Here is a 26050-nt window from a genome sequence, read left to right on the forward strand (position 1 = left end):
CCAAGTCAGCGAGCCTGACCCCGTTAGTCGCCTTTTACGACAAGCATAGTCGCCATTTACGGTAAGCATGGGTTGCTGAAGACCTATTCTAACCCGGAACGTCACGGGTAACTACTACTTCTACTATTACCACAACCACTACTACTACTACTACTACTACTACTACTAGTAGCTGCTATTGTCACCACTGCCACTACCTCAACTGCTAATGCGTCCACTACTACCACTGCTGCTGCTGTACAATTCAGAAATAGGCGGGCGGTGGAAGACACAACTGAGTGGGAATTGTATAGTGGTATATATCGTGAACACTTCTCATTCCTACAGGTGGAAGTTACCGAGATCTGTACAGAATTATTGCCCTTGTTGTGAATTCGACTCCAAAGTTCGCCCACATTAAAATAGTAAGATTGTCATATTGCTTTGCCATTGAACAAGGACATGCGGCTGTGAAAGCAGTGAAAACAAGAACCGTTTTATGTTTTGTTTGCTTTTGTTTATTTCAAGTGAAAAGATTTTGTTATAAACATGTGAGGATTGAACTTCATCCAGGTTCTTGATTGGCTGGTGTATCAACCGAGTGTTAACATATGGTTTGTTGATTGGCTGCAGTCCATGAGTCGGTGGTATGATCTGGAATAAATGCACATGAGACAGAAATGAACGAATGAACATAAGAAAATACCTCTATTTCAAAATATGTTAAAATGTTTGGTTTCGTATTTATAACCTCCCGTTTATCATTAAGATAGATTGAAGTATTTTTTACCTCTAGTTTATCATGAAGATTTGTTTTTGTATTAATTTTCTCTAGTTTATAATGAAGATTGGTTTACGTATTATTACCTTTGGTTGATTATGAAGATAGGTTTAAGTATCTCTCACTTTTTTCTTACAAGGTAGATTGCTTTTCCCCGCTATTTTGCGTTTACGCCGAATTAAATCTGTGGATAATCGAGACTGGTTTTTCCCTGGCGTTGACGTTTTTTATGTAAGTATTTACAACCTCAAGTTTATCGTTAAGACTGGTTTACATATTTAATACCTCTAGAGTGACCGCCTCCGTGGTTAAGTGGGTAGCGTCTGCCCGGAGAACGGAAGGTCGTGAGATCGAAATCGCGTAATACCAAAGACGTTAAAAGATGGAACTTGTTGTTACCTTGCCTGGCGATCGGCATTAAGGGGCTCAAACAAGCACTGGTTGCCTCTAAGTCAGTATACTGTGTCTGAGTCGGGTATACATGTTAAACAGGGGCGGTGGGGTAGCCTAGTGGTTTATGCGTCCGCTCGTCACGCTGAAATCCCGGCTTCGGTTACCCACATCGGCACAGTGTGTGAAGCCCATTTCTGGTGTTCCCCGCCGGGATATTGATGGAATATTGCTAAAAACGGCGTAAAACCATCATCACTCACTCACTCACTAAACTGTGGGCTAGCACTATAATCAGCATGAGTCCGGACTAGTACAAGCAGCCACGCACGCACGCACGATATGTAAGTCTACTAATCTCGAACGCGACGTTAAACCCATTGCACCTCACCTCACCTTTTACATCTTATGGATAGTGAAGTTTGATTTACGTTGTTACGTGTCGATCAGCAAATTGAAACAATATGTTAACCCAGAAATCTGCACGTAAAATAACTGACTGTGAAACCAGAGACCATAGTGAGTGAGTAGGTTGGGTTTAACGCCGCTTTTAACAGTATTCCAGTTATATCACGGCATGTCAGCTTCATGTGGGAGCAAAGCCCGAAGTGATGCAGGTCTCAGACGTTTACCACTTCGGTGAAACCCACGAGCACGGGTATGGTGCTGACAAACCTAGAAACATAATCGGGGTGAACCGGGATTCGAACCCGAACCCGCAATCATAGGTTTCTGGTGTGTCCAGGGGACGCAACTCTGCACAGCGAATCGCGGCGCCTTAGACGACTGGGCCACCCGTGCCCCCCCCCCCCCCCCCGAGACCATATAATAGATATGGTCTCTGAGGAAACCAACCAACAACCAACAAATGGTAAACAGTTAACAAATGTATTATAAAATACACTAAGTTTACAAATCAATTCAAATTTATGGACAGCAATTACAATGGTAGTAAAAAATAGAATTGTTGTCCAATATTCAATGGCGGTATATAATACGATTACAGTGGACAGCACCAAATAGAAAAATACAGTGGTGACAGTAAAAGTCAGTTATGACAGTATATTAACCAAGCGGCGACAGTGGTCAAGCTTCCGAGATTGTCCTAGGCAGGGAATAACGGGAGATGGATAATCCACACATCTTGATGTGATGAAAAGTGTGAAAGACATCTAAACACGCTCTTGTCCAACAATATAAATGTATATAGTCCAACTAGCTACTGGAAATATCTCCAATGTGCCCTCACCAGTCTAGCTGCACTGGAACATTCCACGTGTTTCTATAACATACTATCACCGTTCGCGGTAACCGGACGTTTACACATCACACTTGTATCTAAATATAGTAACTTCCTGACGACTGCTTACATTAAATGGCACTACATTCCTGACGAATAATCACTGCCCAAATACAATGCAATGAGCGTTAGAAAACAATGTAACACGGTTACATTGTCCAACCATTAATTACACTGCCATATAACAACGTATTATTTACTTCTCTATCATGAAGAGAGGTTTAAGGATTCATTACCTCTAGTTTATCATGAAGAAAGGTTAAAGCATTTATTATTTTTAGTTTACCTTGAAGACTGGTTTTAGTATTTATTACTTCTTGTGAATAATGAAGTTTGGTTTAAGTATTTATTACCACTAGTTTATCATGGAGATATATTGAAGCATTTATCACCTCCAGTTTCTCATGGAGATAGATTGAAGCATTTATTACCTCAAGTTTATCATGGCGATAGATTGAAGCATTTATTACCTCTACTTTATCATGGAGATAGATTGAAGCATTTATTACCCCTAGTTTCTCATGAAGATTTTTGAAGTATTTATTACCTCTAGTTTCTCATGAAGATTGGTTGTAGCAATTATTACCTCTAGTTTCTCATGAAGATTTGTTGAAGTATTTATTACCACTGGTTCAACATGAAGATTGGTTTAAGTATTTACTAACCCTTGCTTATTACAATGATCGGTTTACGTATTTCCACCGGATCGGTGAAGTATGTATTTCTTACAGTTCATATTGAAGATAGGTTGACATATCTGCATCTAGTTTATATTGAAGATTAGTTTTGGTATGTATTACGTGGGGCCTTCAAAAAAGTTGAATTGAGTTCTTTTTGTCAATATTTCTTTATTTTTGGACTTTCTGATTATCCCCAGATTAGTCCTAAACAGCAGACTTCAAGGTATCAACGTCTTCAAAATTTTGTCGAAAGACTAAATAGTCACTTGTAGCTAGGTCTTGTAGCTGTGAGGGAATTATTTAACTGGTGACAGCCTTACAGCAGCCTGTACGACTTGTGAACTTCAGAGGTGAGAGTTAAGTCAGATACTTCTTGGGTGCCGGAGATTGCATTGATTCAATTTTGGCCTCTGTATCCCACTGATAAACCCACGTTTTATCACGTCACAAAACTTGATATAAATCTTCTTTTATCAGAGTTCTAGGATTTCTTGGCTGCGTTCCATCTCTGGTGGAGATCTTGCAGTTTTCTTGGTACCCATCCTATCGCCTTTTTATACATACCAAGATGTGATGAATGGTGTTTTCAATGCTACCCACTGAAATCTTGCATTCCACAACCTATATCCGTCGATCATTCGTTATGCTCGTTTCCACGGCAGCTATCATTTCAGGATTTGTTAACTTGGAGGGTCTTCCTGACCATGGTTGATCTTTGAGGGACTCTCTACCTGTCCAGTTTACCGAGTTACAGTCGCGTTCCGAGAGGAGTAATTGGCCTATATTCGCAGTACACCTTTCAAACTTAAAAAACTTCATGACTGCCCTTTGCTTTAATTTAATGAAACCCATTTTGGAGGCTCCCCTGCTTTTACACACTCCTCGTGTATTTTTTGAAGTTATTTATGAGCATATAGTCCGCATATCACTGACTGCCAGAAACCCGTCCATACTCGCGGTAACAACCGCACTGGGACATGAAGATTGGTTTATTGACTACCTCTAGTTTGCAATGATTGACATTTGTGTTCTCACTCTACACTGACCTTTGCAGTTGACCTTTCATCCGCGTTGTCCTTCATTACTAGGAACAACTCTGTTGAAGAAAGAATACATGAAAGCATTAAATGACATAATGAATGACAGGATATGGTTTACTGTATGACATCCTGATATTATTTAAACCCCCCCCCCCCCCCCCCCCCCCCCCTTCCAGTCTCATCCTCCACCCCCCACATATTTTCCGAACATCAGTCGTTGTACTCGCATCAGTCGTTGTACTCGAACATGGTAATACAGGAGGATGTTGTGTGACTATACTCTTAAAAAAGAGTCATTAGGCTACAAATTAGCTAACTGTAAATTATTGCCATGGTATATATACACATGGGCTGAATCAACAATAAAAGGTTCAATGGTCAGAAACCAGCGGAAACCGCCACAACGCAATGACAAGGAACCTTTAATGATTTCCGCATTTACGTGCAACGTGTGGTGCTATTTCCCATGTACATCCACTGCCGGGGCTATCATATTGACAGTATTTCCATCCTGACGTAGGCTCATGTCCTGACCCTGACAGGTAAAAACTGCCAAGGCCGACACAAGACCAGCATCACAGTGTCATCAGACGTCCAGAGGCAGAGCTGGCCCAGCCGGTAATAGCAAGAGCCATGAATATGTCAAGTGATTGTCAATCAACAGGTCATGAGTGCGATACAACCGTAAGTGCCTTTGACAGGCTTGGGTCAGAAACGTTACACAGGACCGCTACATTATACGCCCACACCTTAGTGATCGCTTCACAACTAGCAGTACTGCCCATCACATTACTGACAAGAGGAAATGTGGGATCTCGCAAATGTTACATCCTGAAAACTTCACCACACTGAACGTCTACAGTTATCGATACCATGTTTGGCAATGGATGTGGTGGAAGAGAATCCTGTAAGGTGAAGAGTCACGTTATCTGCTATGAGTGAGTGAGTGAGTGAGTGGGTGAGTTGGGTTTAACGCCGCTTTTAACAGTATTCCAGTTATATCACGGCGTGTCAGCTTAATGTGGAAGGAAAGCCCGTAGTGATGCAGGTATCAGACGTTTACCATTTCGGTGAAACCCACGAGCACGGGTATGGCGCTGACAAACCTAGAAACATAATCGGGGCGAACCGGGATTCGAACCCACAATCATAGATTTCTGGCGTGTCCAAGGGACGCAACTCTGCACAGCGAATCGCGGCGCCTTAGATTACTGGGCCACCCGTGCCCCCTATCGGATATGAAGGCAGATGGAAGAGCAAGGGTGTACAGCCGACGTAACGTACCCTACTCAAGGGCCTCTGAGGCGAATGCGATCTGTTGTTGCTGAGACATGAGCTGGACAGTCGCTGTAGACATTATCATTATGTGTTTGATGGAACCATATTTTTTCATTGAATGAGAGAGAACTGAAACTTTATGTAACGTTTATGTTTTTGTAGAGCATATATTATTTAGAAAATATAGAGGATGGAGTGAGTGAGTGAATTTGATTTTACGCCGCTTTTTGCAATATTCCAGCAATATCCCGGCGGGGGACACAAGAAATGGGTTTCACACATTGTACACATGTCGGGAATAGAACCCGGGTCTTCGGCGTGACGAGCGAACGCTTTAGGCTTCCCGACGGAAGAGGATGGAGGATCTGTATTGAATATATTATACATATTTAAGAACGATTGAGGTCGGAATCTGTTCCCATTTAGCGTTATGAAATGATACAAACATACATACACACAACGTATAACAACATTCATTCACTCAGAAGTGTAAGTAAAAACAAACACTAACCGGTTTCTGATATTTTAGACGAGTTAATCTTGGTACTACCAGAGTACAACTGAATACCACGTCGGTGTATCCCCACAGCCGAAACATTTTGAACATGTCCGACTGGATCACACCCGAGGCCTTGTCCATTTTTCCCAAAAAGGTTTCGTATTCATTTCGAGGACAGCTGAAATAGATGCACAAGATTAGTAGATGTAGATACTGAGGGACAAGAAATACCATCTTCATTAAACACTGTAGCTCACCTTACACGTGTATACGTCCACACGACCTTGAATGTCCTCGTCAGAATTTGTTAAGATAATACAGCGCAAAAGTCTTAGGATCACACAAGTGAGTGAGTGAGTCTGGTTTTACGCCGCTTTTAGCAATATTCCAGCAACATCATGGCGGGGGCCACCAGAAATGGGCTTCACACATTGTACCAATGTCGGGATTTGAACCCAGGTCTTCGGCGTGACAAGCGAACGCTTTAACCACTTGGCTACCCGACCGCTCCCAAAGTTATAATGAAGGTGGATATTGGCTATTAGAGACCTTTACACATACAGGCATTTGTTCAAATCATAGAAAACATACTAAATGGATGCTTCATTAGGTCTGTAGTAAGGAAGCTTGTGTTGCCTGGGTAACATATGACGTTTTGTTCATGAAAGTGCTTTTACTGTTGCCTGGGTAACATATGACATTTTGTTCATGAAAGTGCTTTTCTGTTGCCTGGGTAACATATGACGTTTTGTTCATGAAAGTGCTTTTACTGTTGCCTGGGTAACATATGACATTTTGTTCATGAAAGTGCTTTTCTGTTGCCTGGGTAACATATGACGTTTTGTTCATGAAAGTGCTTTTCTGTTGCCTGGGTAACATATGACGTTTTGTTCATGAAAGTGCTATCTGTTACCTGGGTAACATATGACGTTTTGTTCATGAAAGTGTTTTTCTGTTGCCTGGGTAACATATGACGTTTTGTTCATGAAAGAGTTTTTCTGTTGCCTGGGTAACATATGACGTTTTGTTCATGAAAGTGCTTTTCATTAGAAGGCATAACAAGTGCAGCATTTGAGAGTAATTATGTACTGACCCATTGGAATTGGTCATTTGAAAAGAAACCTTCCCATCTGGCGATGAAGCTTGACAGGACCGGGGATAAAAGAACGGGTGGACAAGATCATCCCCTGATACCAAAAGATGGACATGTTCAGTTGAAGAATGACAGATAGAGACAGACGACAAATATACATGTCCCAAGATTCATACCTGACATCTGTCAGTATCTTCAACAGATAGACATGACCTTACCGTGGAAATTGAAACAAATAGAATTTTTCCTGAATAAATCATTTCGTTTTAACCAAGAGCTCCCTGAACCAGTCTTGCTTTCGAAGACCTCTTCCAGATTTGAGTTTGTCCATGCATACTAGGTTGAAGATCACAACTACGTTTGCAGCAGTTGCCGAGTCAGACTCCAGGGCTGCTGACAGCTCGTGGAATCTACCCAAGAGGACTAAGTGTTACGTCATTATACAAATCATCGTTATCGTCATGTACAGTAGCACATCAGGAGAACACATCGTCCTAAAGCGGACGTCCAGAAAGGCTGATTATGGTAACAATCCAAACAGTGACTCCTATATATTTCCAGGAACAAGTGCATGTTCGATCTCGTTTAACCTTCAGGAAGCGTGACCACCAGTCTGACAGGAGCACCAAGGGCGAGGTTTGTCACCGGTTCCAGAGTTCCAGGATGAGCTAGGTATGTCCGTACATTGACTCTACTCTGTGTGGCAGTCGTTAAGGGAATCTCACGATTCCTGAAACAAATAACAGTTAATTAAACATTCCTGCACAAAGCAGCATTTAGAAAATGCAATTATTTGTTTTAATCCATGTGAACTGTTCAACCAATCGGGTAGTATCTACGACCTGCTACATTGGTCTTTGACGTAACGTCTTTGGAATTTCTTCAGAAAGAAGCAACTTCGCTGTTATCATTGAATGGGCATTTATCAACAGATCATTCAACAGAGTGTGTGTCCAACCACCCAAGCTAATCGCGAACCTGGGATCTTTCGCAAACAAAAAAGTATGTTCAGGACCAAATAATAAGAGTGAGGGAGTGAGTCGGGTTTAACGCCGCTTTGAACAGTATTCCAGTTATATCACGGCGTGTCAGCTTAATGTGGGAGGAAAGCCCGAAGTGATGCAGGTCTTAGACGTTAACCACTTCGGCGAAACCCACGAGCACGGGTATGGTGCTGACAAACCTAGAAACATAATCGGGGCAACCCGGGATTCGAACCCACAATCATAGGTTTCTGGCGTGCCCAAGGGACGCAACTCTGCACAGCGAATCGCGGCGCCTTAGACGACTGTGCCACCCGTGCCCCTTCATCAACTAAGAATACAATTTATTACAAATTGGAATCTCCTCCGTTCAGGGGAATGTTCCCGTTCCCCAGCTACACATACAACAGAATATTCCCCGTTCAACAGCTACACATACAACAGAATGTCCCCCGTTCAACAGCTATACATACAACAGAATATTCCCCGTTCAACAGCTATACATACAACAGAATGTTCCCCATTCCCCAGCTACACATACAACAGAATGTCCCCCGTTCCCCAGCTACACATACAACAGAATGTCCCTCGTTCAACAGCTCTACATACAACAGAATGTCCCTCGTTCAACAGCTATACATACAACAGAATGTTCCCCGTTCAACAGCTACACATACAACAGAATGTCCCTCGTTCAACAGCTCTACATACAACAGAATGTCCCCCGTTCAACAGCTACACATACAACAGAATGTTCCCCATTCCCCAGCTACACATACAACAGAATGTCCCTCGTTCAACAGCTCTACATACAACAGAATGTCCCCCGTTCAACAGCTACACATACAACAGAATGTCCCTCGTTCAACAGCTCTACATACAACAGAATGTCCCCCGTTCAACAGCTACACATACAACAGAATGTTCCCCATTCCCCAGCTACACATACAACAGAATGTCCCTCGTTCAACAGCTCTACATACAACAGAATGTCCCCCGTTCAACAGCTACACATACAACAGAATGTCCCTCGTTCAACAGCTCTACATACAACAGAATGTCCCCCGTTCAACAGCTACACATACAACAGAATGTCCCTCGTTCAACAGCTCTACATACAACAGAATGTCCCCCGTTCAACAGCTACACATACAACAGAATGTTCCCCATTCCCCAGCTACACATACAACAGAATGTCCCTCGTTCAACAGCTCTACATACAACAGAATGTCCCCCGTTCAACAGCTACACATACAACAGAATGTCCCTCGTTCAACAGCTCTACATACAACAGAATGTCCCCCGTTCAACAGCTACACATACAACAGAATGTCCCCCCCCCCCCCCCCCCCCCCCCCAAATAATAAGAAAGCTGTTCCCTTCGATAACTTGTTCTGTCACCGTGGTTAGTTACAAAAATGCTTACTGTGTATTTCTTTTACAGCTTTCGATGCTATTTGCTGGCCAATAAAAATAAAATTTGATTCGATCGTGTTTATAAAACTTACTCTTCCATCACGACACGCTCGGAATCATATGCAGCATCAGCTTCAGACAGATCACACTGGACTTGAAGTTCCTCATCTTCAACTGATTCTATACCTTCTTTCTTCTGAAGTCTGAACGTCCATCGCAGGATCCCATCAGCAACCTAGTGTTGTGTGAACAAATATAACTACAATGAATGTGAAGGTATAGTTACATCTACCCTTGACGATGTGTCCCTAATTTCCCGGCATTGGTATTCAAGTTGGTGTGGGGGCACGGGGGGCCCGGTCGTTTGAGGCGCCGCGATTCGCTGTGAGGAGTTGCGTCCCTTGGACACGCCAGAAACCTATGATTGTGAATTCGAATCCCGGTTCGCCCCGATTATGTTTCTAGGTTTGTCAGCACCATACCTCTGCTCGTGGGTTTCACCCAAATGGTAAACGTCTGAGACCTGCATCACTTCGGGCTTTGCTCCCACATTAAGCTGACACGCCGTGATATAACTGGAATACTGTTAAAAGCGGCGTTAAACCCAACTCTCTCACTCAAGTTGGTGCAAGTACACACGCTGTGGAGACCCATGAAGATCCGGGGTAGAATAGGTCTAGAGCAAACCAAGCTTACCTGTAATAGGCGGCTATGCTTGTCGGAAGAGGCGACTAACGGGATCGGGTGGTCAGACTCGCTGACTTGGTTAATGCATGTCATCGTATCATGCTCATGCTCATGATATAAATCACTGGATTGTCTAATCCAGACTCGATTTTCAGACCGCCGCCATAAAGCTGGAATATTGCTGAGTGCGGCGTAAAACAACAAACAAACAAAACAAACAAACACGCTATGGAATAACACACATATGCCAACAAAGTATGATAAGCATTACATACTTACTGTTTCTGCAGGACAATCTGGTTTCAGTGCTCCTGACACTCTTGGAATCTGAACATTTAAATGTATATCACGAACACCGGTCCTTCTAAATCTATCGTTGCTACAGCTGGGACTGATGTCTCCTTCAGCGTTTACAGCTCCGATTCTCTGGTAGAGGTCAACATACCGGTCAAAGAAAACCCTCAGACTGTAGCCTCCTCCCCTTGTTTTCATACAGTAGAATGTCACTGCAATCACGTAAATATAGAATACTAAACGAGCTCCCGTGTAATACGTATTTTATGAAACGAGTGAATAGTTGTGGTATCTGACGAGCGAAAGCGAGTCAGATACCACAACTATTCACGAGTTTCATAAAATTGGTTTTACACGGGAGCGAGTTTAGTATTTTATTTATTACTGGCCATTTATAACGTTTTTAGAATTATAATGTTGAGTGTGAATAGGCTGACACCTACACGATCCACGGCATAATCCAATTGAGTTTAACACAGTAATACTTCAAACACGTCAAAAGTTGAAACGTATGAATTTAATACCAGACAACAGTCCACCTTTAGAATTCAGGCGTCCGTTCCACTAAATTATCGTAGCGTTAAGGTTATCGCAACTCATATACGTTAACTTAGACCAACGACTGTCGTCGCGCTACCGTACAATCGCCTTGTGGAACGGGGCCTTGCACCTCAAAGTTTACAATCACGTCACAATACCCGTAATTTGTGGAATTTTGTTGCAAGATCCTTTAGGCGAAACAATGCCTTGTGACGTCAACCTAGCAACAAGGTTGCTGGGGTCATAGAGTGTGCATAAGCTCCTCTCAGTGATATATCATCTCCACACGCAATGTCGTTGAATAAGCCAAGGGATGTTGAGAGCTTTCAAAATTTGTGAAACGTGTTCCGAGAGTACATAAGCACGCGTTTTGGTATTACACAATGTGTAATACAGCAGTATGTTTATTAAACGGGTGATCTCTTCACGGGCAAGTAATAATACAGGGTACACCATGTCATAAAACCACCCCGCCGATTCCATTAAGTGACTGAATATTCCATAGACATGGCCATGAGATGCAGAAAGCGACGGAGCGTTCTGAGTAACCACAATAAATTAGGGTGTGAGCATTCGTTTACATATGCGATGGATACGAATAAAAGGTAAGGTGAATTGGGGTTTAACGTCGCGTCAAAGATTATTGCACTTATATATAGCGACGTGCATGTACGTATGTGTGTTTGTGTGGCTGCTTGTACTAGTCCGGAATGATGCCGATTTATAGTGCTAGCTCACTGAGATACCATGCCGCAGTTTAACATGAATACCCCACACAGACACAGTATACTGACTCCGAGCCGAGCAGTCCTTGTTTTAGCCCCTTAATGCCGAGCGCCAGACAGGGTAACAACAAGTACCATCTTTTAACGTCTTTTGGTATGACGCGGCCGGGTATCGAGCCCCGGACCTTCCGCTCTCCGGGCGGACGCTCTACCACTAGACCACGGAGGCGGTCGATACGAATAAAAAGTTATTCTTACCTTTAGGCTTTCGGTAGTCTGGAAATGAGTACAAGTATCAGTATAATTTAAGTGCAAGAAAGAAAAAAACACTAGATACTTGAATATGTTTGAAAATTCAAACTACAATTTCAAAATGTTAAACTGTTTCCAATTCATTTTGTGAACTAATCTTATAATCAGTCATGTATCTGACAGTGTAAGTGTCAGTTCAACTCGATTGAGGTATTTGGGTTGGCCACACCCACTATTTGGTTACCATGGTTTCCTTTAAAATGTAAACATATATGACCTGCGGCAATTTCACAAAAGCTTTGACATGAGTGAACGGCTCTTCTAACGACAAGCATTTTATTTCCCCAGGTTTATACACAACGCCATTTTTGCGACCGGGTTCCGTCTTAGCGCAAACGGGCATACATAAAACAATTGTCAACTCGTTGCGTAATGGTTCACATATATTTCCCCATATATTATATAAATTTCAGATGCAATTTAAAGCACGTCGGGACATCGATAGGGGGACGAGTCTTCTTGCAGGTTACGGAAAGGGGCGACTGGTGACGAATGTACACTACCACGTTAGTCAATCCGAAAAGTGTGAAATGCGTTCCCTTGGTATGAAACAATGTCCAGCAATCGTCTCTGTAAAACCAGAAGCGACACTTTGCGATTCGACTTTGCATGGGGTCGTATGTATTTACTTATTACTCACGCGTGTCACACATTTCTCCATTCCACCCCGGCTCACATCCATACGGACAAGGTTCGTCATTACAGTCATGGCCCAGGTAGCAGTGACACTGGCGCTCACATTCATCTCCAAACCATCCAGGTTCACAATCTGAAATAGCACCGTGTATTAACATATTCACTTTATTGACATGACATTATCAAGAGGAAAATGCAAATTAAAACTGCACATATGTTATAAGTACTAACCTTGCACGACAATCCTAATAAACAGACAGAAACAAAACGTTATCTTAGTAGCTAACTTAAATGGATCATGAAATCACAAATCACTATATTATACTAGTAAAGGTTTGCTCAAGATCATCGCTTTAAAAGGTATCACGTTAAATTGTATGCATCTGTTGAAACAGCCAAAGACAATATAAAGACATGTTTAATGAACAAAAGTCCGTTGTCATGTACAAAATCCCAACAGTCAACTTGTGGCCAATAATCAGTCAAATCATCCGTCAAAATGAAAGTCTTACCAAAACTGAAACGTAAAAAAATCCCGAATGTATTGTCCAAAAACATTTGTCAGTAACGTGTTTGTCATCCACGTGTTGCGATCACAGCCTGGCACCGTCGTCTCATGTTCCCAATAAGTTTCCAGATCGTTGCCAAGGGAAAATTGTTCAACTCTTCAGTAAAAGTATTGTCGAGTTCCTGTAAAGTTTCCGGAAGGACAGGGCGTCATGAGAGGGCGATCTGCATCCAACATGCGTTCGATTGGGGTGATGTCTGGTAACCGGGCTTGTCACTCCGTCTGGACAATGGTCTCCAGCTCTCAGTAGGCATCAACGACCCTGGCACGAGGAGGTCCTGCGTTATCGTCAATGAGGGTGACGTCTGGACCGATTGGACCAGCATACGGTTTTTCCAGCTCTACTGAGCCCACCCCAAAGATGACTGAGCCCAATCCATAGCAATCATGTTTGGCTACGTTGGAATCCTGAAATGTTTCTTCGCTACACTCGGGTATGACGATCAGTGAAGTCTAGACAGAATTTCGATTCATCAGTGAACAGTATGGAGCCAAGTCCCGGTCATTGCAATTGGCGCATTCTTCAGCACAATCCAAACGTGCCTGCCTGTGATGTCGGGTGAGTGGCGTGCGGATACATGACCACCGTCACCATGCCTCACGGAGACGGTTACGCGTTGTCTGAGTAGAAACGTTAACGCCAGTGGCATTCCGCAGGTGTGGAGGTAGTCAACAAGTGATGACGTCTCGCTGCAGTCAGGAGAAACCTGTGGTCTCGCTGAGTGGTGGAATGTTGTCGACCACCTGGATGTCGTTGGGTAGCTGATCCAAACACATGTCACATGTCCGTTCATCATGACGCAAGATGGTATGTAGCACAGGCATGCTGTACATCCTGCTTCCTGATGACTTTATGTAGCACAGACTGGCTGTACATCCTGCTTCCTGATGGCTATATGTAGCACAGACTTGCTGTACATCCTGCTTCCCGATGACTTTATGTAGCACAGACTTGCTGTATATCCTGTTTCCCGATGGCTATATGTAGCACAGACTTGCTGTACATCCTGCTTCCTAATGGCTATATGTAGCACAGACTTGCTGTATATCCTGCTTCCCGATGACTTTATGTAGCACAGACTGGCTGTACATCCTGCTTCCCGATGACTTTATGTAGCACAGACTGGCTGTACATCCTGCTTCCTAATGGCTATATGTAGCACAGACTTGCTGTATATCCTGCTTCCCGATGGCTATATGTAGCACAGACTTGCTGTACATCCTGCTTCCTGATGGCTATATGTAGCACAGACTGGCTGTATATCCTGCTTCCCGATGGCTATATGTAGCACAGACTGGCTGTATATCCTGCTTCCCGTTGGCTATATGTAGCACAGACTTGCTGTACATCCTGCTTCCTGATGGCTATATGTAGCACAGACTGGCTGTATATCCTGTTTCCCGATGGCTATATGTAGCACAGACTTGCTGTACATCCTGCTTCCTGATGGCTATATGTAGCACAGACTGGCTGTATATCCTGTTTCCCGATGGCTATATGTAGCACAGACTTGCTGTATATCCTGCTTCCCGATGGGTAAATGTAGCACAGACTTGCTGTATATCCTGCCTCCCGATGGCTATATGTAGCACAGACTTGCTGTATATCCTGCTTCCTGATGGCTATATGCAGCACAAACTTGCTGTACATCCTGCTTCCCGATGGCTATATGTAGCACAGACTTGCTGTACATCCTGCTTCCTGATGGCTATATGTAGCACAGACTTGCTGTACATCCTGCTTCCTGATGGCTATATGTAGCACAGACTTGCTGTACATCCTGCTTCCTGATGGCTATATGTAGCACAGACTTGCTGTACATCCTGCTTCCCGATGGCTATATGTAGCACAGACTTGCTGTACATCCTGCTTCCCGATGGCTATATGTAGCACAGACTGGCTGTACATCCTGCTTCCTGATGGCTATATGTAGCACAGACTTGCTGTACATCCTGCTTCCCGATGACTTTATGTAGCACAGACTTGCTGTATATCCTGTTTCCTAATGGCTATATGTAGCACAGACTTGCTGTACATCCTGCTTCCCGATGACTTTATGTAGCACAGACTTGCTGTACATCCTGCTTCCCGATGACTTTATGTAGCACAGACTTGCTGTACATCCTGCTTCCTAATGGCTATATGTAGCACAGACTTGCTGTACATCCTGCTTCCCGATGGCTAAATGTAGCACAGACTTGCTGTACATCCTGCTTCCCGATGACTTTATGCAGCACAGACTTGCTGTATATCCTGCTTCCTGATGGCTATATGTAGCACAGACTTGCTGTATATCCTGCTTCCTGATGGCTATATGGAGCACAGACTGGCTATATATCCTGCTTCCCGATGGCAAAATGTAGCACAGACTTGCTGTACATCCTGCTTCCCGATGGCAATATGTAGCACAGACTTGCTGTATATCCTGCTTCCCGATGGCTATATGTAGCACAGACTTGCTGTACATCCTGCTTCCTGATGGCTATATGTAGCACAGAACTGGCTGTATATCCTGCTTCCCGTTGGCTATATGTAGCACAGACTGGCTGTATATCCTGCTTCCCGTTGGCTATATGTAGCACAGACTTGCTGTACATCCTGCTTCCTGATGGCTATATGTAGCACAGACTGGCTGTATATCCTGTTTCCCGATGGCTATATGTAGCACAGACTTGCTGTATATCCTGCTTCCCGATGACTTTATGCAGCACAGACTTGCTGTATATCCTGCTTCCTGATGGCTATTTGTAGCACAGACTTGCTGTATATCCTGCTTCCTGATGGCTATATGTAGCACAGACTGGCTGTATATCCTGCTTCCCGATGGCTATATGTAGCACAGACTTGCTGTATATCCTTCTTCCCGATGGCTATATGTAGCACAGACTTGCTGTATATCCTGCTTCCTGATGGCTATTTGTAGCACAGACTTGCTGTATATCCTGCTTCCTGATGGCTATATGGAGCACAGACTGGCTGTATATCCTTCTTCCCGATGGCTATATGTAGCACAGACTTGCTGTACATCCTGCTTCCCGATGACTTTATGCAGCACAGACTTGCTGTATATCCTGCTTCCTGATGGCTATTTGTAGCACAGACTTGCTGTATATCCTGCTTCCTGATGGCTATATGTAGCACAGACTGGCTGTATATCCTGCTTCCCGATGGCTAAATGTAGCACAGACTTGCTGTACATCCTGCTTCCCGATGGCTATATGTAGCACAGACTTGCTGTATATCCTGCTTCCTGATGGCTATATGTAGCACAGACTTGCTGTACATCCTGCTTCCTGATGGCTATATGTAGCACAGACTGGCTGTATATCCTGTTTCCCGTTGGGTGAATGCAGCACAGACTTGCTGTACATCCTGCTTCCCGATGGCTTTATGTAACACAGACTTGCTGTACATCCTGCTTCCTGGTGGCTAAATGTAGCACAGACTGGTTGTACATCCTGCTTCCCGTTGGCTATATGTAGCACAGACTTGCTTTACATCCTGCTTCCTGATGGCTATATGTTGCACACAACCGTTGTATACCCCGCTGCTCAGATGCCACAAATAATAAAATCTTGCTGTATATGCCGCTTCCTGATTGCTATACTCAAAAAATGTACACCCTGCTTCTCGGTGGTAGATGGTTCATACTAGCTGTGTGCACTCCTTCACGATGGTAACGTTCAATGGACACTGGCTGTGTAGGACGCTCTTCGGTGACCACGTTTACCATTGATTCATGCCGTGCACGTCGGTGGCTGCGTTCAGTATATCCTGTTGCTAGGAGACTACTTGAAGGACAAACACGGTGCATATCCTAAGGCTCTGCCACTGTCTAGCTTCTTAGACGTTCAAGTGAGGGAAAGCGACAACATCCTTTCCATATCCATAAGAAACATCTGCTAAAATTATAGTCGATTGTATGATTCCGACTATATCATGATCATGTGGTTTTTTTTATCACTATCAAACTGTTTTGATACCAGGTGTTAGTGTATCCCGCCCATGCGGTGGCGCCCGTCACAAACACATGTAAAGGCAAGTCAATTGTTCACGTGAAAATAAACATGGGAACATATGGTACAAGTCAAAATATGGAATTGCATCGGAAATCCATTTTGTCACTGGGGCGTCAAATTTAGAAATGTCCTCAACATGTCTACCCCAAAACATCTTGAAAGCTTTACTGAGGTCTTGAATAAAAAAAGCTTGAATAAATACTTACTGAAAACGACAACTCACTCGGTAGGCGTTTATTCGAAAAGAAATCTTGGGTTTGTCGAGGTTATCAATTTGTCTTGAGTGACGATGTCTGTCGGAAATAACAAAATTCTATTCACCAGTTACTGACCTCTTAATTGCTCATGACACTACCTGAAAGGGTTTTGTCGCATTATTTTGTTTCATTTTGCGCATCATCATATATTTGCATGGCTAAATGCACCTTATGAATCCTTGTGTGTGTGTTGCTTACCAACTATTTTCCCACATACATACGAGATGCGCTTATTGCAATGCGCGGGTTGCCAATAGCCAGTTTGGACGATCTGTACGCATTCCTTTCCTTTACGATACTGCCAACCCACCCAGTTTTGAAAACGGACCTGAAACTAAAATACATGAGAATTGCTACTTCGTGTTTTAATATGTATATACTTTTTCTGTTTGAAGTAAACAGATTATCAATCGGACTTGTATCCAAAATAGCATATAGAGTAAACTACGGTTATAACGAACTCAAAGGGGCCACTAATTTTAGTTCGTTATAATCGTAGTTCGTTTTAAGTATATATACAGCAAATGGACGGGTTCAAAACACATTTCGTTATATCTGTCAGTTTGTTATAAGCGTGTTCGTTATGAACGTAGTTTACTGTACTAGGTATTTTGAATGTGACAAAAAAAAGGTGGGCGGTGATATCTATTTCATGTGATGTCGGTTTTATAATAAAACATTGTTAAAACATCACTGAAGTAACATTAGAAAAAGTATGAATATTTTTAAACATTTGGCTAAAATATCCATTTATTTTGAGCAGGGTAATTTACATTCATGTTAATTTACAGAAACACCAATATCTAACCGTTTTGGGTTCGCTAGCTAGTTGTTTATTGAACGAGTAGGCATAGAAGGGATGTACCTTATTAACTGTTTCTGCCAGGCGACTTCATTTGAATAGTTTTGCTTTATATAGTAAAGTTTATCGTCTAAAATATATTTTACAATGCCAGTGTGTGACGTCTCAGTGGTCATTAATATGTATGACGTCACTGTTTCTGCAGTATTGCGAACCTTCCCTTGTGGTGAATGTCAAATTTAATGCATACTAACGCTGGCATAACTCTTCTGTTATGTCAAAGATCATCTTCCCGAAGCAAGAGAGTGAACTGACTATTAACTAGGCTGCTGTTATGGAGTTATTGCAGAATTTGCAAAGCATGTGCACCGCCAACTCCTTGTCAACAGATATTTTCCATGTTTTTAATCAAGGTGCTCACGTGATTTGATGCTCTTCGCGATGTGAGTGATGTTTCATCAAAATATAGATCTTGTTTATCGATCAGATCGTCTTGACTGGGTGCCGCTATTTTGTTTGAAACAAATGCAACTGATACGAGGGGTGGAATCTGATTGGTCCATAGGAGAGGCATAGAAGGGACATAACACGTCATAACCACAGGTGACGCTACGATCGAGCCCAGGAATTCCAGCCTAGTTCGGCAAGGGTTGAAACTGGACTTTTAAAGCAGTTAGCTCTCTTGCCTCGGGAAGATGGTCAAAGATATGTAAGCATGTTGCTTTTCTAAAGTACCGTGGAATGTGTATTGGCTTCTCCAGAAAGGAGAAAGGAATTCATTGGTGTATATTCCACGTGGTGACAGAAAAGAACAATAACAGTAAGGCTTTTTCTTAACATTGCTCAAATGGTTATACTTGAGCTTTTTATGTGTCTGTTTGTTAACGCCGCACTCAGCAATATTTCGGCTGGATGCACCTTACCAAAACAAGTCAACACAATTATATGTGATTGTTTGTTTGTTGTTTAACGCCGCAGTAACATCCCATCGATATAACGGCGGTCTGTAAATAATCGAATCTGGACCAGACAACCCGTTGATTGATAGCATGATCATCGATCAACTCATTTGGGATACAACAAGTATTTGTCACAAAATGACGAAATGTCCCCCGCCGCCTTATGCGATATGTGTTTTTTTCAAATATTTTATTCCTTTTGAATAATTTTATTTTCTGTGTTAGATACCTCCATGGAACTTTTTGTCGTACTCCAAAAGCAAATATCATCAAACTTGAAGGAATCCAGAAATTAGTTCTTGAGATATCGCAGCAACACTGTTTTCCATCTCGAATAACAGATTCCCCTGCTGTTACCTTGAAAATTAAGTTAAGGTCACCAAAACCGACTGGTGTCTGCGGAGTCTGTATATACACCATAGTTCCAAATATGAAGACAATCCAGTGTTTAGTTCTTGAGATATCGCGGCAACAAACAGGTGGGACGTACGGACGTACGTACGGACGGACGTGAATACTATGTCCCCCGCTCCCCGCTTTTGCGCGGCGGGGGACAATGACATGCATCAACCAATTCAGCGAGCCTGACCACCCGATCCCGATAGTCGCCTCTTACAATAAGCATGGATTGATGAAGACTTTGTCTAACCTGGAAGGGGCGGTCGGGTAGCCTAGTGGTTAAAGCGTTCGCTCGTCACGCCGAAGACCCGGGTTCGATTCCCGACATGGGTACAATGTGTGAAGCCCATTTCTGGTGTCCCCCGCCGTGATATTGCTGGAATATTGCTAAAAGCGGCGTAAAACCTCACTCACTCACTCACTCACTCACTCTTGATAGCTGTTTGGGCAACGACCCACCCTGGGGACTTATCATATAATTCTAACGTGAAACCTGTTATAGTGCAAGATTGGATTAACCCTGTTTCAGCCACATTCAGTTTTACCTGAAGGAGGAATTGGCATGCTGTATCAGCTAGCTTGAGAGATGTACCCGTTAAATGGGAGATCGAGCGAAATTCATAATGAACTCGCGGTACATTATCAATTTCCGCGAGCTAAGAGACATGACGCTTATTTAAGACAAGGCATTTATTATGATATTTTTGTGTGTGTTAAACATGTGCTTGATCTGAATGTCATAAATCTGTCATAAACCTGAAAATACGTCAGAAATAATATCATTTTGAGGAACATGTAATTTCCAGTAACATCGCTTATGCACATAAGTGCAATATATATACTCACCGCCAAAAGAAACGCTAACAATAGAAACATAGAGAGAAGTATGTATTTTAAGAAGAGATGTTTACAATGTGTACCACTTAATGACAAATCTAACAATCAGTCAAGTGTTACCACGGCGTGTCCTTGTTCTTATGATGGTATGCGTGAGTTCCTGCACGAGACAAATATCGTGTCATAGATCCATGACGTCACATGTGATGCGTTCACGAGCGTCGGTTCACACAACATGTATGGTATTCGCGTACCTTTTGGCTGTGAGTATATAAACTACCAAAGTCAGGCAGTGCTTCCTGAAATGTATCTGATCCGGCGATTGAAGAGACCAGTGGCATATTTCAATTAATCAAGTCTTCACTTCTCAGGTGCGCTTATATGGACATTTTTCTGTAATTTCTGTAGTGGTGTGCATAAAGTATATCTTTGCGTATTTTTAAGTTGATCTCAAGCACAGACAGTGAAAAAGAAGGAACGTAGGCAGAGTTATGGTACGCGTTCACCAGCGGCGCTGAAGAACAGATGTGGCATTCTCCTTCAAAGAATTATGCGCGTCCGTCATCCTGTTGTTTCTGGAAGATTTCTACAAAGACATCAAAATCAAGCAAGCAAACCTCACCTCTTACTTTAGTAGATTACGTTCGTGATATGTATTTGTCTTACTTTATATCTGCCGTCCCAACGAAAGTATCCATTTCTGCGATCCAGACCGATCCACGCATACTTGTGGCCATATATAAGATCTAGAAATAATAACAATGAAATAAAGGTTTTGCATAAGGGCGATGCATGAAAAATTGAGAGTATGTTCATGAGTGACAGGGGCGGTCGGGTAGCCGAGTGGTTAAAGCGTTCGCTCGTCACGCCGAAGACCCGGGTTCGATTCCCGACATGGGTACAATGTGTGAAGCCCATTTCTGGTGTCCCCCGCCGTGATATTGCTGGAATATTGCTAAAAGCGGCGTAAAACCATACTCACTCACTCACTCTCATGAGTGACATGTATGTACAGCTTGAGAGTAAGTTGATGAGTGACATGTATGTACAGCTTGAGAGTAAGTTGATGAGTGACATGTATGTAAAGCTTGAGAGGAGGTTCATTGGTGACATGTATGTACAGCTTGATTGTAGGTTCATGAGTGACATGTATGTACAGCTTGAGAGTAAGTTGATGAGTGACATGTATGTACAGCTTGAGAGTAAGTTGATGAGTGACATGTATGTAAAGCTTGAGAGGAGGTTCATGGGGGACATGTATGTACAGCTTGATTGTAGGTTCATGAGTGACATGTATGTACAGCTTGAGAGTAAGTTGATGAGTGACATGTATGTACAGCTTGAGAGTAAGTTGATGAGTGACATGTATGTAAAGCTTGAGAGAAGGTTCATGGGGGGACATGTATGTACAGCTTGATTGTAGGTTCATGAGTGACATGTATGTACAGCTTGAGAGTAAGTTGATGAGTGACATGTATGTACAGCTTGAGAGTAAGTTGATGAGTGACATGTATGTACAGCTTGAGAGTAAGTTGATGAGTGACATGTATGTAAAGCTTGAGAGGAGGTTCATGAGTGACATGTATGTACAGCTTGATTGTAGCTTCATGAGTGACATGTATGTACAGCTTGAGAGTAAGTTGATGAGTGACATGTATGTACAGCTTGAGAGTAAGTTGATGAGTGACATGTATGTAAAGCTTGAGAGGAGGTTCATGGGGGACATGTATGTAAAGCTTGATTGTAGGTTCATAAGTGACATGTATGTAAAGCTTGAGAGTAAGTTGATGAGTGACATGTATGTAAAGCTTGAGAGGAGGTTCATGGGGGACATGTATGTACAGCTTGATTGTAGGTTCATGAGTGACATGTATGTACAGCTTGAGAGTAAGTTGATGAGTGACATGTATGTACAGCTTGAGAGTAAGTTGATGAGTGACATGTATGTAAAGCTTGAGAGGAGGTTCATGGGGGACATGTATGTAAAGCTTGATTGTAAGTTCATGAGTGACATGTATGTACAGCTGGAGAGTTTGTTCATGAGTGACATGTATGTACAGCTTGAGAGTAAGTTGATGAGTGACATGTATGTAAAGCTTGAGAGGAGGTTCATGGGGGACATGTATGTAAAGCTTGATTGTAGGTTCATGAGTGACATGTATGTACAGCTTGAGAGTAAGTTGATGAGTGACATATATGTACAGCTTGAGAGTAAGTTGATGAGTGACATGTATGTAAAGCTTGAGAGGAGGTTCATGGGGGACATGTATGTACAGCTTGATTGTAGGTTCATGAGTGACATGTATGTACAGCTTGAGAGTAAGTTGATGAGTGACATGTATGTACAGCTTGAGAGTAAGTTGATGAGTGACATGTATGTAAAGCTTGAGAGGAGGTTCATGGGGGACATGTATGTAAAGCTTGATTGTAAGTTCATGAGTGACATGTATGTAAAGCTGGAGAGTTTGTTCATGAGTGACATGTATGTACAGCTTGAGAGTAAGTTGATGAGTGACATGTATGTAAAGCTTGAGAGGAGGTTCATGGGGGACATGTATGTACAGCTTGATTGTAGGTTCATGAGTGACATGTATGTACAGCTTGATAGTAAGTTGATGAGTGACATGTATGTACAGCTTGAGAGTAAGTTGATGAGTGACATGTATGTTAAGCTTGAGAGGAGGTTCATGGGGGACATGTATGTAAAGCTTGATTGTAAGTTCATGAGTGACATGTATGTAAAGCTGGAGAGTTTGTTCATGAGTGACATGTATGTACAGCTTGAGAGTAAGTTGATGAGTGACATGTATGTAAAGCTTGAGAGGAGGTTCATGGGGGACATGTATGTACAGCTTGATTGTAAGTTCATGAGTGACATGTATGTAAAGCTGGAGAGTTTGTTCATGAGTGACATTCATGTCAAACCTTATAGTGAGTTGATGAGGGACATGTATGTACAACTGGTGATTATTTTCATGAGAAGTATGTTCGTACAAATTAAGTGTAACTTCATGAAGGCCATCATGTACAACGTGATTGTAAGTTCATGTTGAGTACATGTGCAGAGCAGCGTGAGAGCAAGTTCATTGGAGAATGTTTGTGCCACTTAAGAGTACTTTGATAACGAATAAATGTGTTACCCTGTTGACGGCATTGTGGCTACACTGTATAGAGAATCATTGCCATGACGTATTGATTCCATGGAATACGCGATTTTTATTGGTTATCAGAGATGTCGAATCACAATATTTATCAATCAGAAGTTTAAAAGCACAATGACTGACTATGATCAAAACAGTTGAAATGACTGTGGCAGTACCAGAGAAGCCAAATTAATGACTACTAAATACTTAAAGAAAAAATACAACCAAAACCAATGTCAGTTGGAATTTTGAAATTATTATATGTACCATAGTATGTTACAAATTGCTTCAATATTGCTGAGTGCGGCGTTAAACAACAAACAAACAAACAAACACACCGCATAGGAAACTATCATGGTTGTTGTATTTACTCAGATGCAAAACTCCTATCAGACACAACTGATACCACTTCACTCACTATTTTCACTAACATCAGCCTTATGTATCATGCCTAAATGTATACACATTTCAACATACCTTGGACGGCTACATTCTCTTCCCTATTGTGAATCGTTGCCAGCGTAGCACCATAGCGGTCTCCACATGTGGCAGATGCATTATCCCTTTTAACTTCTTCGTTCACAAACTTGTAGCACTTTCTCTTCACCTGTGTCCAATCGTCGGGGCACCCTGATAAAAGTAGCATGGCCTTATGACATAAACATAGTGTCACAGCCAGTTCAGTTACAATAAAAGTAAATATACATTGCAAAATCTCATGTTATAAATCTAACAGTTTTTTTAACAAATGACAAATCTCAGCATTGCTTTAGCTCACTGCCAATACTATTTGGTAATTTAAAGTATGAAGGGTCATTGAAAATACAATTAAACATGCATATATTGCTTCGATAAATAAATGTTGCAAGGATTCTCCATATTTCGTGCAAAATAAATCAATTCAAATGAAAGCCAATTAAGCCTCCATACCTGGGAAAATTCCAGCGGCGTTGGTTACAAAGGCAAGGAAAGTAACGAGGAGAACAACTTTCATTTCTGTGGGAGCCGAAGAGCACAGTGCTGAGCTTTCGTCTATAATTTGTTGATTATCGAATAACAGATGCATTCACATAATAGCTGTTATGGAGGCTAATTTCACAAAAGCTTATATGAGAAGTGGGTCAGGATACATTCGGTGTTGTTATAGTTGATTGGGTCACATTAAACATAATTAGTGTTATCAAAGTAAGGCATTTCAACCAGTAGATGCAGCTTATACAGTCATGCCCCGCTTATACGGACTTCAGATATACGGAAACCTCGGTTCCCGGACGATTTTCATTCAAAACGAAATAATTACTAATATATATAAATTTCCCCGTATATCCGGAAATTCAGTTTCCGGAACCGGACGGTCATTTTCATACACAAAACACTGAAATGCACTCAAAACTGTCTCTCTTATCCGGACAATACACTTCCGGTGGTGGTAATCCTTCCGCTGGTGGTAATCCTTTGATTCGTGAGAAGTCAATTAACCAAGTGACACTGAGTTACGTTTGAGACATGTAATCCCCTTCCATGATGACCAAGACGAGCAGCCCCTCCAACCCACTACATTAGCAAATACATTGTACAGAGAGAGAGCCCTAAATAGGTCAAAAAGGGATAAATCAGCCTTCGCCCAAGTCCCAGCAGCCAGGACAAAAGTAAGACAACTCATAGACGATTCTAAAAAAGAGTCATGGCAGACCTTTTGCAAATCCCTTAATGAGAAAACAAATGCTAAAACAGTCTGGAGCAAAATACACGCAATCAGGGGTAAGCGTAAACACACGAAAAATTCCCAAGTTAGCCAACGCCCATACAGTCAAAGAAAAGGCCAACATTCTAGCCGAGCACTTCTCATCTGTCAGCAGCAACACAAATTGCAGCGAAGAATTCAAACAGGAAAAAATGCTTATGCCTAAGATCTCAAAACGGCCGCAAAGCAAGCATCTGGTATACAATATACCATTTACTGTGACAGAGTTTGATGATGCGATACAACATAGAAAAGGCACAGCACCTGGTCTTGACACAACCAGCTACAAGATATTGAAAAACCTACCCGATCAAACCAAAGGCTTACTCACTGAGTTGTATAACACGATATGGTCCAAAGGAGAAGTCCCTAAAGCATGGAAACATGCTGCGGTTATCCCGCTGCTAAAGCAAGGGAAAGACGAAGCCCTACCAAACTCTTATCGACCGATCTCACTCACCTCAAACATGAGCAAAGCCATGGAAGCCATGGTTACAAAAAGGCTCATGCATCACCTTGAAACTGGCAACCACATAAAACCTGACCAAAGTGGCTTCAGGAAGGGACACTCGTGTCTAGATCATATTCTAAGACTGGAAAATGAAATAAAAAAAGCTCAATTAAACAGACAATACCTAGCCGCAGTATTTCTGGACTTCAGCAAAGCCTTCGACATGGTATGGCATGA

At 42.4% G+C, this 26050-nt stretch overlaps 1 protein-coding gene across 1 annotated transcript; it reads right to left on the reverse strand.

Annotated features, from left to right (window-relative positions):
- Positions 1-487: 487 nt before the first annotated feature.
- On the reverse strand, positions 488-24706 carry LOC125382130. Its single transcript, XM_048400447.1, has 13 exons — positions 24549-24706; positions 24096-24248; positions 21142-21221; positions 17677-17812; positions 12638-12766; positions 11944-11961; positions 10406-10632; positions 9532-9674; positions 7631-7770; positions 7041-7134; positions 5960-6125; positions 4177-4226; positions 488-633 (listed from the first exon to the last, which is right to left on the reverse strand). Exons 1-12 carry the CDS (start codon positions 24682-24684, stop codon positions 4215-4217), a joined length of 1434 nt encoding a protein of 477 aa, XP_048256404.1. The 5' UTR covers positions 24685-24706; the 3' UTR covers positions 488-633; positions 4177-4214.
- Positions 24707-26050: the final 1344 nt, after the last annotated feature.

This window comes from Haliotis rufescens, unplaced genomic scaffold (genome assembly GCF_023055435.1).
Source record: "Haliotis rufescens isolate VD_foot unplaced genomic scaffold, xgHalRufe1.0.p SCAF_2, whole genome shotgun sequence".
Lineage (NCBI taxonomy): Eukaryota > Metazoa > Mollusca > Gastropoda > Lepetellida > Haliotidae > Haliotis > Haliotis rufescens.